Source organism: Dreissena polymorpha, chromosome 1 (assembly GCF_020536995.1).
Source record: "Dreissena polymorpha isolate Duluth1 chromosome 1, UMN_Dpol_1.0, whole genome shotgun sequence".
NCBI classification, from domain to species: Eukaryota; Metazoa; Mollusca; class Bivalvia; order Myida; family Dreissenidae; genus Dreissena; species Dreissena polymorpha.
The window spans coordinates 157,526,927-157,541,392 of NC_068355.1; the positions used below are offsets into that span (position 1 = coordinate 157,526,927).

The 14,466-nt window shown below is 37.9% G+C and overlaps 1 protein-coding gene across 1 annotated transcript in view; it reads left to right on the plus strand.

Moving 5' to 3' along the window:
* The window catches only part of LOC127857582 (muscle calcium channel subunit alpha-1-like), a 175,743-nt gene that overhangs the window by 86,774 nt on the left and 74,503 nt on the right, over positions 1–14,466 (plus strand). The window contains exons 8-15 of the mRNA XM_052394059.1: positions 1,232–1,335; positions 3,089–3,204; positions 5,739–5,795; positions 6,426–6,516; positions 11,713–11,873; positions 12,249–12,474; positions 13,064–13,268; positions 14,104–14,224. Of these exons, the coding sequence (XP_052250019.1) occupies positions 1,232–1,335; positions 3,089–3,204; positions 5,739–5,795; positions 6,426–6,516; positions 11,713–11,873; positions 12,249–12,474; positions 13,064–13,268; positions 14,104–14,224 (1,081 nt within the window). The remainder of the gene's footprint in view (positions 1–1,231; positions 1,336–3,088; positions 3,205–5,738; positions 5,796–6,425; positions 6,517–11,712; positions 11,874–12,248; positions 12,475–13,063; positions 13,269–14,103; positions 14,225–14,466) is intronic.

The window sequence follows — 14,466 nt, forward strand, 5'->3', positions numbered from 1 at the left end:
TTTGACCTTGACATTGGCATACTTTTATACTAATATAGATGATCCCAATTCAGATTTAACACTGAGCACTCACTAACACTTTCAACACACACAAATCAACTGAACTCATTTCCACCTTGACATTGACCTTCGTTTGGACTTAACCCTTTGCATGCTGGGAAATTTGTCGTCTGCTAAAATGTCGTCTGTTGAATTTCTAAAATTAGCATTTTCTCCGATTTTTATTCAAAGAATACTATCAGAATAGCAAACAGTTTGGATCCAGATGAGACGCCACGTTCTGTGGCGTCTCATCTGGATCCAAACTGTTTGCAAAGGCCTTCAAAATTCGGTTCCCGCACTGAAAGAGTTAAACTTATTCAGAAGTTCCAAATTCTGGTTTAACCTCAAATGTTGCATTTACTTTAACACCAATAATGCCTTTTACAAAACTTGTATACTTCCATGGATGATACCTATGAACATTCTCAAGAAACTAACAACAACTCTTGACCTTGACATTGATGTACTTTTAGACATTGACAAATTTAGAATGTAAAAATTATTGGTTAAATCAAATGTACTACTTTCTAAAAAGCTCTGATACTTCAATTCAACTCTCAGCACACTCACATAATCTGACCTAATTTTGATATGGTCATTGACCTAATTTTGGACTATGACTTATTTTAATGGACAGATAAATCCATACTTACCATGCTTCCACAGGTGGGCAATAGCTATTATTGAAGGCAACATGTTGTTGTATATATGTTTATTAGTTAGTTATTGTATTCAAAAGGCTATATATGGAGTAGCATGACGTTTTCTTGAAATGCTGGTTTATTTTCAATTATTCATTTTTGAAACAGATCTTTAATTTGTTAGGCAAATATCCTGTTTAAAGTTTTTATCCTTTATTATGGAAATTAATTCAAGCCAGTCTTCATATTCATTTTCAGTCCACTGGCCTGAAGCATTTTGCAATCACTACAAGAAAGTGTAATTTCTTTCAGCCAAACTAAACTATATATTTCTAATGTTCTTTAAGCCAGAGATAAATTTAATTAGCCCCTTGCTTTCAGGCTATTAGTACAAACAATTTGTAACATGCCTTTAAACCACAGATCCATGATCAACCACACACAGTGGTCCAAAAAAACTAATTCACTGCGTACCATATGCCCACTGTTTTGACACGTGCAAATCAGAAGCACAAGATGTAACCTGCCAAATAACCCCCTTGTTTCAGATCAATGATGCAATGGGGAATGAGTGGCCCTGGACGTACTTTGCCAGCCTGATCATCATTGGCTCCTTCTTCGTTCTCAACCTCGTTCTTGGTGTCCTCAGTGGGTAAGTTGGCTGTTTCCAGTACCATACAAGTGCCATTTCTCTGTGATCCATGTTCTGTAGAAATCCATTGGTTTGTGTTAATTGTATCATTAAATTTGCCAGTTACATGCATAGGGACATGCTCTGTGTTTTTTACACAACTTGTTTGCCAGTTTAGTCTGACCCTTTGCTCTGTGTACTTTGTACCACTCATTGGTCAGTACCATGCAAGTGCGCTTGCTCTTTGCTCCCTTTACCTTATACAGTAAATACAGTGTGTTCTTTGTACCACTTTTCTGTATTAATAGTACACACTCATGAAATGTTCATGAACATTGAATGAACCTTTCATGCACAACAAATAGCTGCTTTATTCATGAACTTGTGTTCATGATTGGTTCCTTAACCATAACAAGTCTAAATCATAGATTTTATATTATTTGAAGATGATAACCACTATAAGGCAATGATACTCATAATGGCAATGGTGATCATGTATTAGAAGATGATAACCACTATAAGGCAATGATACTCATAATGGCAATGGTGATCATGTATTAGAAGATGATAACCACTAATTATAAGGCAATGATACTGAGAATCGCAATGGTGATCATGTATTAGAAGATGATAACCATTATATGACAATGAGAATGATTATGGCAAGGGTGATCATTATGATCATGATGATGATAACCACTATAAGACAATGATACTGATAATGACAATTGTGATCATGATGGGCAGACAATTATGGTATTCATGATGAATGATGCAAATAGTGATGATGATGAGAATAAGGATGAGGATGGGAATAATTTTATAAAAACAAGTAAAAAACTTTACTGTATACCTGGTAGTATCGAAAATGTTTGTCAGAAAAATTGCCTTTTTGCCAAAATAACTTATATAATTAATATGCAATTAATCTTATCTTTTTCAATATGGTGAAGGAGTGGTTTATCTGTTACAGCATGATCAACATGTGCATGATTTGTTTTGGAAAACATGATGTTATGTTTGTCTGTCAGACATCTGTACACCATTAAGAAGATTTCAAGCTTATTGTTGTCTGCATATGAGAGATTTGGCAGGGAATAGCACAAGTTCAAGATTTAGAAATGATCTTGCATAGGTCAGGCATTAAATTGCTGTAATCTAATATAGGATAGCTACACAGATAAAACAGTTGTGCAAGTAATGATGGATTTGTGTTTCTACAGTTCTGAAATGCAATTATCATCAATTAATGTTGCAGCCACAAGCAGATTGCATATCATGGCAGACATCAGACATTTTCAAAGAAACCAATCACAATTTTTCCAGAGCACAAAGTAAATGGGAAAACTGTTAGATGAATTTCCCTGTGGCAGGCAATGGCTCCCAAACAAGATTTATGTTTGTCTCAGTCATCTGTTCAAATGGAGCTTTTATTAAAGGGACAGTATTACTGTTTGGGGTTAGGAAAATGTTATCTAAAAGTGGAAGCATATACATGTGTAAAATGCTTTTGAACTCTTCCAATACTGTTAAGTTGTTTGAAAGGCTTTTGATCATACATGTTTTCTTCAACCTCTCTTATTTTATGAAATTCTTTTTTTAAAGAAGACAATATAATCATCAATATGTAAACAACACAGCAGCAAGCTGAAATCTGCCTGTGCTGCTGGGAAGTCTTAGAAAACATTGATTAAAATGCTAACCAGTTTGTTCATTGAAATGCTAACCAGTTTGTTCATTGAAATGCTAACCAGTTTGTTCATAATTATTTCAGAGAGTTTTCTAAGGAGAGAGAGAAGGCAAAGGCCCGGGGCGACTTCCAGAAGTTACGAGAGAAACAACAACTTGAGGAGGACTTGAGGGGATATTTAGACTGGATTACACAAGCTGGTAAGTCAACACTACCCCTACTGGTCCCTTGTTGGGGCTGCTGGTGAGTCATCACTGCCCCTACTGGCCCCTAGTTGGAGCTGCTGGTGAGTCAACACTACCCCTACTGGCCCCTAGTTGGAGCTGCTGGTGAGTCAACACTGCCCCTACTGACCCCTAGTTGGGGCTGCTGGTGAGTCAACACTACCCCTACTGGCCCCTAGTTGGGTCTGCTGGTGAGTGAACACTGCCCCCTAGTTGGGACTGCTGGTGAGTCATCACTACCCCTACTGGCCCCTTGTTGGGGCTGCTTAGAGTCCAGCTGGTGAGTCATCACTACCCCTACTGGCCCCTTGTTGGGGCTGTTTGTGAGTCATCACTACCCCTACTGGCCCCTTGTTGGGGCTGCTTAGAGCCAGCTGGTGAGTTATTACTACCTCTACTGGCCCCTAGTTAAAGCTGCTGGTGAGTTATCACTACCTCTACTGGCCCCTTGTGGGGGCTGCTGGTGAGTCATCACTACCCCTACTGGCCCCTAGTTGGAGCTGCTGGTGAGTCAACACTGCCCCTACTGACCCCTAGTTGGGGCTGCTGGTGAGTCAACACTACCCCTACTGGCCCCTAGTTGGGTCTGCTGGTGTGTGAACACTGCCCCTACTGGCCCCTAGTTGGGACTGCTGGTGAGTCATCACTACCCCTACTGGCCCCTTGTTGGGGCTGCTTAGAGTCCAGCTGGTGAGTCATCACTACCCCTACTGGCCCCTTGTTGGGGCTGTTTGTGAGTCATCACTACCCCTACTGGCCCCTTGTTGGGGCTGCTTAGAGCCAGCTGGTGAGTTATTACTACCTCTACTGGCCCCTAGTTAAAGCTGCTGGTGAGTTATCACTACCTCTACTGGCCCCTTGTGGGGGCTGCTGGTGAGTCATCACTACCCCTACTGGCCCCTTGTTGGGGCTGCTTGTGAGTCATCACTACATCTACTGGCCCCTTGTTGGGGCTGCTTAGAGCCAGCTGGTGAGTTATCACTACCTTTACTGGCTCCTTGTTGGGGCTGCTGGTGAATCCACTACCCCCTACTGGCCCCAAGTTGGGGCTGCTTAGAGCTCTTAATTGAAGGCTCATTATCAGGCTTCTTATGCTACCACTTATTAGACTATAAATGCTCCCAGTTTTGAGGTTCTTTTAACCCCCACTCATTCAAAAACAACACCAACCAATCAAAAGTTCAGGATTGGCCAGTCATCCCAGTGCACCTACACAAAGGCCTTTAGGCTCCAGATCTGAGAGGAGACCACACTTCAATGGAAGCTCTTCTGAGGTTCCTGCAGTGCACGGCTGCCTTTGCGCTGAGAGCTTGCAAGTCCATCTATGCCCAAATATGAAGCTTCAACTTAAACCTTATGAGTACATTGAATCATTGAGTACACAATTATGTTTATCACAAAAATATGGGACTATGTTCAACTGCTATAAAGCTTTTCTGTTGCTATGAAATCCAATCTGCATAGTTTCAAAGTATTTAGAAAGCACCTATGGGTTTTGTTTAGATTCTTATGAAATTATCTCCATTTCAGAAAGGGGCATCAATTTGTCTGGAAATGTTATTTTGATACTCCTATACATTTGTATATTTTGATATGCTTCATCAACATGGGAATTCTGCCATGTTCACAAAATTCAAAAGCAGTATGCAGGGTGAGTTTCACTGTCAAGCTTTACATAGACATTTATGTCTCCAACAAAATGAATGCAAGGTCATGTAGTGATCTTGAGATTTGATTACCTACCTATTCTGAGGAGGCCCTCTATTGTCAGATGCCTCCTATTGTCCTGTTCATGTATTTATGTTTATATCTCGTGTTTCTCAAACGAAGTCTAAAACAAAAACATTATTCATATGATTTAATTGTTTCAGATAAATTATATAAAATTTTAATTATTCTTTCAAACAAAAAAAATATTGATGTGATGCAATTGTTTAATTGCAAATAAATTTCTTTCTTTTTTTTAAACAAAAACAATTATTTTGTTTTTTAAGATAACTTACATAGGTTGTGTTACATTATGTAAGTTCTTTCTTGAAACAAGAAAAACAGCTTTTACTTTTCGATAAGAAGTGTCACACTATTAGACATTATTATTATGTATCTGTTTTTTATGCCCCCGAAGGAGGGCATAAGTGATCGGACTGACCCTCAGTCTGTCTGTCTGTCCGTCTGTCTGTCCGTCACACTTTGCGTTTAGGTTTCGAAAAATGCTCATAACTTCTATGTCGATTCAGATAGCAACTTGATATGCATGTGTATCTCATGGAGCTGCACATTTTGAGTGGTGTAAGGTCATGGTCATCCTTCAAGGTCAAAAGTCAAAAACCAAATCCAAGGGAAGTAACAAGCTTTAAAGGGAGATAATTATCTGTACCTGCCAAATGATAATTATTTTTTTAATAAATCAAAGCGGCGCAGTTGGGGGCATTGTGTTTCTGACAAACACATCTCTTGTTAGAGTGACTTATTGAATTTTGTGATAAATCATTGTTTTATTTGATTTTCAGAAATGATGGATCCTGAAAATGAAGAGGAAGGGGAAGAAAGTGAGAAACAGCGGCATGGTGAGTGACTGGACTCAGCATATGGGACTCAGTCTAGGAGAACTGGGCTTAATGCATGGGCAAAAAATGTTGTCCCAGATTAACCTGTCTAATCCACAAAGGCCAATCAGGGATGACATTTTCCGCCTAAACTTGATTTTCACTAAGTTCAAACAAAAAAATCCCAAAATTAGTGTGCAGTCCACACAGACGAACTTAACCAAAATGCATTTAGGCCAGTTTTCCCAGAAGGAGGCTTACATAATCTACAGATAACTTTGCACTATAAAACAAGTTCTGGTCAAGTTTCATAGTTATTTCATATGATATAATTATTTTCTATTGAATTTTGAAGTTACATGTTTCATGCTTAAATCAAGTATTTTTTTGTTTCCATAGTTTTTCATACAAATCTCTTTAGTTATCTTTTACTTTTTGTGTTTTTTACCTCCAAATAAAGTATAATATTATAAATAATTTAACCATTGAAGAGACCATTATTAAGCTTCAAATTAAAAACTCGCTAAAAATTGTTCAGTTCCTTGGAATTAATGTTGCAGAATATATTTTCAGGGTCATGAATCAACAAAGTTTTTGTAATATCTTCTTTTGTTGTTACACATAAATCATTGCACACTTTGTTTCTTACAGTCAAAATTCCAAATGAAACTGACTCGTCAGATAAAACTGAGGATGGTATCGATGTTGATGAAGTTCAGCAGACATGGTGGCACAGAAAAAGGTTACACATCAAAAGTGTTTTTTTTTTCAACTTGCCTACCTTTTCATACTTGCATATTCTCTACAAAAACTCAATGGAACATTTTTGTAAGATAAAAGCATTGTCTTTGTGAAGTTAATTTGTTACATCACAGCTTGATTTCATAATCTCAATATCACATAGTGTATACAATTTTATAAGTTCAAGTTATCTGAAATTTGGCATATGCACAAACAGTCCTTTTTTTATGCCCTCAGATTGATAGTTGGGGGGTATATTGTTTTTGGCGTGTCTGTCTGTCATTCTGTCCCAAAACTTTAAGGTTACAGTAAATTTTTATGCCCCCCTTCGAAGAAGAGGGGGTATATTGCTTTGCTCATGTCGGTCTGTCGGTCGGTCTGTCGGTCCGTCCACCAGGTGGTTGTCAGATGATAACTCAAGAACGCTTGGGCCTAGGATCATGAAACTTCATAGGTACATTGATCATGACTCGCAGATGACCCCTATTGATTTTGAGGTCACTAGGTCAAAGATCAAGGTCACGGTGACCCGAAATAGTAAAATGGTTTTTGGATGATAACTCAAGAATGCATACGCCGCCAACAGGGCCAACTCTGAACAATATAACTGAAGCAACTGGTCTGTAATCCTAAATCTATAATTATCAGTCCAATGAAACATCATCCTTAGAGTAAAATAAAGTGGATCAGTAAAAATATTATCAGAATATGATTTTTTTTGTATATTTTGTATATTAAATATTGTGTTAATGTTTAATTTTGTTGATAAATATAAATATAAGCAGGACAGGGGAGGTAATACACTATTATATCTTTCTTATATACAGGGGAAACAAATGCAATAAGTTAAAATTTCATGTTTAATGAATAGAGGATATCACCCCCCCCAATTTTTTTTTTAAACATCATGTAATAAATTACCACACCCCACATTAAACCCCCCTCTCACCCCCCCCCCACCCTCCTACCCCCCCCCCCACCCCCCTACCCACACACCCCCCATTTTTTTTTGTTAAACATCTAATAAATAACCCCACCCCACATTATACCACCCTCTCACTCCCCCCTACCCCCCACACCCCCCCCCCATTTTTTAAACATCTAATAAATTACCACACCCCACTATTATACCCCCCTCTCACTCCCCCCTACCCCCCCCCCCCCCAATTTTTTTTTAAACATCTAATAATTACCCCACCCCACATTATTACCCCTCTCACCCCCACCCCACCCCCCACCCCCCCATTTTTTGTTTAAACATCTTTTAAATTACCACACCCCACATTATAACCCCCTCTCACCCCCCACCCCCCCTACACCCCCCTACCCCCCCACCCACCCAACTCAATTTTTTTTTGTAAACATCTAATAAATTACCCCACCCCACATTATTACCCCCTCTCACCCCCCTACCCCACCCCCACCCCCCCCCAATTTTTTTTTTTAAACATCTTATAAATTACCACACCCTACATTATTCCCCCCTCTCACCCCCCCTACCCCCCACCCCCCTACCCCCCCACCCCCACCCCCCCAATATTTTTTTTAAACATCTTATAAATTACCACACCCCACATTATAACCCCCCTCTCACACCCTCTACCCCCCCTTCTACACACCCCCACCCCCCAATTTTTTTTTAACATCTTATAAATTATACCCCACCCCACATTATAACCCCCTCTCATCCCCCACCCCCCCTACCCTCCCCCACCCCCCACCCACCCCAATTTTTTTTTTAAACATCTTATAAATTACCATACCCCACATTATAACCCCCTCTCACCCCCCTACCCCCCATCCCCCTACCCCCCCCCCACCCCGCACCCCCCCAAAAAAATATTTATTTTTAAACATCTTATAAATTACCACACCCCACATTATACCCCCCTCTCACCCCCCTACCCCCCCCACCCCCCCCTACTCCCCCCACCCCCCACCCCCCAATTTTTTTTTTTTAAACATCTTATAAATTACCACAACCCCACATTATACCCCCCTCTCACTCCCCCCTAACCCCCACCCCCCCCCCCCCATTTTATTTAAACATCTAATAAATTACCACAAACCACATTTTACCCCCCTCTCACTCCCCTACCCCCCTACCCCCCCACCCCCCCCGCCCAATTTTTTTTTAACATCTTATAAATTACCACACCCCACATTATACCCCCCTCTCAGCCACCCCCCACCCCCACCCAAAATTTTTTTTTTTTTTTTTTAAACTGATAAATTACCCCACCCCACATTATACCCCCCTCTCACTCCCCCCTTGATCATGATTGGCAGATGACCCCTATTGATTTTCAGGTCACAGGTCACTAGGTCAAAGGTCAAGGTCACAGTGACTCGAAATAGTACAATGGTTTTCCGGATGATAACTTACATTAGGTCAAAGGTCAAGGTCACAGTGACAAAAAACGTATTCACACAATGGCTGCCACTACAACTGACAGCCCATATGGGGGGCATGCATGTTTTACAAACAGCCCTTGTTCCAATAACTTTTGAAATATTGAACATCGCAACTTGATATTTGGCATGCATGTGCATCTCATGGAGCTGCACATTTTGAGTGGTGAAAGGTCAAGGTCATCCTTCAAGGTCAAAAATTTAAAACTTTAATGTATTTAAGTTTTATAATAATTTTTGAAATATTGAACATAGCAACTTGATATTTGGCATGCATGTGTATCTCATGGAGCTGCAGATTTTGAGTGGTGAAAGGTCAAGGTCATCCTTCAAGGTCAAAGGTTGAACATTTAAAACTTTAACTTAGTAAAGTTTTGCAATAACTTTTGAAATATTGAACATAGCAACTTGATATTTGGCATGCATGTGTATTTCATGGAGCTGCACATTTTGAGTGGTGAAAGGTCAAGGTCAAGGTCATCCTTCAATGTCAAAGGTAAAAAAAAAAAGTGGTGCATTAGGGGGCATTGTGTTTCTGACAAACACATCTCTTGTTTAAACTTGTAAAAATGTGTTCTAAATTTCAAAATAACTATGCAATATGTTTTCCATTGCAAACTAGCGTTCAGATATTTAATAAAAGTTCACACATTCTTATGTAGAAATGTGCTCAGGTGTTTTCAGATTAAAATACTTGGCCTTATAGGAAACGTTTTGTCATCATTTCAATACTTCACGAAAAGCAGAGATTAAAATAAGAATGAGATACATATTTGAAAAAATAACAACAGCCTTTCAACAGTACTGAGAATTAAATGAAACTTGGCTGTTTTATAATTTTATAAAAACTAATAAAGAAAAATTATCAGGACCTGTTTCCGACTTCAACGTTATCTGGAACTTTTAAGTGATTTTATGATATCAATGTTCAGCTATATCAGTTTAAATATGAGGCTGGCTGGGTACACATGGCTAAATGCTTGTGCAGGAAGTGATATGAGGCTGGCTGAGTACACATGGCTAAATGCTTGGGCAGGAAGTGTCCACCCAGATTAGCCTGTGAAGTCTGGGAAAGAGGCTGCAGACCTCATTAAGAAATAAAGTTATGTTTCCAATCTACTTCTTTTAAACATAATTTCCATAAAAGTGTTGTCCCTTATTAGCTTACTACGTACTACACAGGCTAATCTGGGACTACACTTTACAGACATGCATTTAGCCCTGCTATCCCAAAGAGTGGCACATATTCCCAAGTATAATTTGTATAAAATGAAATTTAATCCTTTACCACTTGGATACATATTTTCACAAATTTGTAGTCCCTCTGAAAAATATATTTAATTAAAGACCTTTCTTACTAGATTCAAAATTTTAAGGCTTCATTTCCAAACCTTAGATACTGATGAGCAGCAAACAGCATAAAACCTGAACAGACTGGGAGTTACTGGCAGGCTGTTCTGGTTTTATGCTGTTTGCATATAGCCATTTTCACTTTGCTTATGAGTGGGAAAGGGTTAATGTGAGGACCTAAGGCCTTGCTTGCTGTAAACTCTGCTCATTATGAAAATCTCCTATATACCATGTTATATTAACTTTTTGTAAACATTTTAAAACTTTTGGACATTGTGGGGTTTAATATGTTGACAGTAAATATTAAATGTCTGTTCTAAATTCCCTTTGTGCTCTTGATTTTTTGGGCACACTTTGCCAGTTTGACTTGTTTTGTGAAAAGGCATGCTTTATTTATAGGTTGTTAAATGCTTATCTTCCTATTAGTTATTAAATTGAAGTAGCTTTAAAAAAGTCATTTTTCTAACCTGTAATATGGAGAACATTTCACCCCTGTCACCAGAAATGTGCTATTATGTATCTATTTTTATCTATTCTTCAAAGAAAGTAGATTCATATCAAAAGGTGTTGTCAAATGTGTATAATCATCTTTTCGATGAAATTATGATGTGTTAATACAAAGCAACGTACAAACATAGAACGCATTTTGGTCATAAGCTATGCTGTCTACATATGGCATAAGACCCATTATCGCACAATTCAGCTAAAATGATGTTAAGCATATTTTCCCATGATTGTCTTGAGATGTTTACTTTGACAGAAATTACCATGACATTAAATTAGGGTGCAATTGCATGTGTTTGATATAGTTAGATTTTATATGTTAAAGTGGAGAGTTCCTATGAGTGCTTGATTTTCCCTGTATGTACTTTTCTTTGGAACACAATTTGAATTTTTCTGGGGTTTAATAATTACTACAACTGATTTGTTTTATAGACAGAAAATATGCTGTAAACATTGCAAACATTTATGTTCAAATATGAATGTAGCTTTTCAATGTTATATAACATTTAATGAGACTGTTAAGATGCTGTTTATGATTATTATTTAAAAAACTTTTCTAGAAAGTAACAGTTATGGCAAAATGTGTTCTCAGGGATAAATGTAAGTGTTCTTTTATACGGATTTCTTGGGGTGCAATGTAACCGATATTTCATAAGCTTTCTGAAGATTTGTTTGGGGTATGATTAAGAGGTTACTTGTATTAAATTTTCTTAAGAGTTTTTCATAAAGTTTTCTAAGAGTTGTTTTCATAAGGTTTTCCATTGAAAGAGTGTAAAAGTTACTTCATAATGTTTTGTACATCCAAGATGTTTTCATAAAGTGTTCTGAGAGACATTTCGTTTAGGTTTTCCCATAGTACAGAGTAACAGTTACTTCATAATGTTTTCGCTCACCACAGATTTTTTACTTTCAGCCTTATGTTTCCTTTCAGTCGAAGGTTCCAGAAGCTGAACCGTCGATGTCGAAGAGCGTGCAGGTTGTTTGTGAAGAGCAAACCATTCTACTGGACTGTGATAGTCATGGTGTTCCTGAACACATGTGTGCTAACCTCTGAGCATTATCTGCAGCCCCAATGGCTCGATCAATTTCAAGGTGATTTTTACGTGCTATTTCTAAAATGTTAATTTTGAAATCACAAATGGAGCTAAATTCAGAGTAACTGGCCTTACTGAGTCTTTCTCTGGGAGAACTGAGCTTAATGTATGTGCATAAAATGTCGTACCAGGTTAATCAGGGATGACAATTTCCGCTATTATGGTCTCTTTTACACGAAAATCTAGTATAGGTGTAATGTGTCGTAAAATATGAATACATAAATATTAGATTAATCAACAACTCTTATATATATTTTAAATATTAGAATAATAATACTTATATGCAATAAATATATTTCAGCGGAAGTTCTTGGTGTTGACAAATTAAGCCAAAATTCATTTTTTTGATGGACTACTATTTTACTCTTTTCAGAGATTGCCAACATTTTCTTTGTGTCTCTGTTCACGATGGAAATGCTCGTCAAGATGTACAGTCTTGGGCTTCAAGGCTACTTTGTGTCGCTGTTTAACCGCTTCGACAGCTTTGTAGTGCTGTGCAGCATAGCAGAGGTGATATTTATCATGACTGGGGTCTTACCACCGCTTGGTGTCAGCGTGCTGCGATGCGCACGCCTCCTGCGTGTGTTCAAGGCAACCAGGTTAGGGTGATAGTTTATGTGGAAGGGTTTTAAAAAGTAGCCACAAATATTGGAAATGGTTGTACTCCTGAAGTGCAAATTTGTTATGTTTGTACTTGTACAGGAAGAAACTTTACCTGAAAAATGGTTTATATTTTAAGATACTTAGTTTTTAACATTTTAAAAAGACCCAAATGAGAGTTTAGCTAATTGGCAGAGTTTTATTGTCTTGTATTCATTTTCTCTTTTGGAAGTACATTTGCAGTATAAATCTTTCTGTGCTTGGTTTATTGTTGACAAAAGATCATGCAAAATCAATTTCTTAGGTATTACTTTTTTTTTTAAAGAGCACAAAAAGCTTTTACATGGTAACATACTTTGTCATGTTCAATCGTAAGTATGTACTAAAATCATTATTATTAGTTGCACATCACTTTTCGTTTAAGTCGTGGGATAACCAATCCATAAACTGAACAAAATTCGTAAGAAAAATCCGCTTTTTTATCAAAAATCATAAATCCTCAAATAGACATGTCAGCAAAGGCCATTTTTGAGAAACCACACAATTTCATGTCGAAAAATATAAATGATAGTTAATTTTTATTTCTAGATACTGGTCGTCTCTCCGTAACCTGGTGGCCTCGCTCCTCAACAGTTTGCGCTCTATTGCCAGCTTGCTACTGCTGCTCTTCCTGTTCATTGTCATCTTTGCCCTGCTTGGAATGCAGTTGTTTGGAGGGAAGTTCAACTTCAAGACTGACAAACCGCGCAGTAACTTCGACACGTTCTATCAGTCACTCCTGACTGTCTTTCAGGTGAGAGACTTTTTAGTACCATGGCTAAAACGCAACCTTGTGGTAGGTAAACTTATTTTGTATTGCATATATGGAGGAAATACATATATATATATATTTCAAGTCAAGCAAACCAGCGGACACATGTTTACAATTGTGCAAATTGATTCTTTGCGATTGCCATAGTGAGCAGCTTCACTGAATGAATAGCAGATATTTCGTATTTTAAATAAATTTACTTTTAAAACTCTGCACAAAGTATGTTAAAATCTAACAGGATCTACCAAGAATGTTTTATAGTCTTTTAGTTAAAATAATATTGAACTGAAGCACTTAAAGGTCACGGTTGCATAATTGATTGCATGTCTACCTTTGCAAGTCTACCTAGAAATAGTATCAGAGGTCTTTAACCCTTTAACACTTAATATGTAATTTGATGTGTTTGAAGTCGTTAAGAAAGTTAATTAAATTAATGACCTTTCTAACTAGATTCAAGTTTTTTAGGCTTCATTTCCAACCCTTAGAAACTGATGAGCAGCACACAGCATAAAACCTGAATAGACTGCGAGTTACTTGCAGGCTGTTCTGGTTTTATGCTGTTTGCACATAGCCATTTTAACTTTGCTTCATGTAGGAAAGGGTTAATTGGATTCCATTTTGGAGCATTGTGATTAACTCTTCCTAAAACATCAATAATACCATTTGTCAGAAGCAATAGTTTAAATATTAAGCGTTTTTTAAAATTGTTTTTTGCAGTTAATGTCTAAGTTAAATACTCTTTTAGCTCACAAATGCCTGTTTTCCTTTAATAAGAATATTATAAAAGTGTATACAAGTTTGTACATGCTGTTCTCAGATCCTGACCGGTGAGGACTGGAATGCTGCCATGTACGACGGGATCAAGGCATACGGGGGCGTGTCTGAGTTAGGATCCCTCGTGTGCATGTACTTTGTGATATTATTCATCTGTGGTAACTGTATCCTTCCTGTGAAATGTACATTGGGGCTATCAGATTGTGAATTTTAATATGTTTCTCATGAATTATGATGCGTGGAGTGCTTTTGTAAACCTTGGCTTAAATGTTAAGGTCATTAAGAGGATGTGTAGAAGGCATGAGTCACTCATGCTGGGGCAAGATAACATAACAATGTCAAAGTTTGAGCCTCCATTTGATTTTCCATTCAATAGAAGGTCTTTCATGAAACTTGGCTACAATAT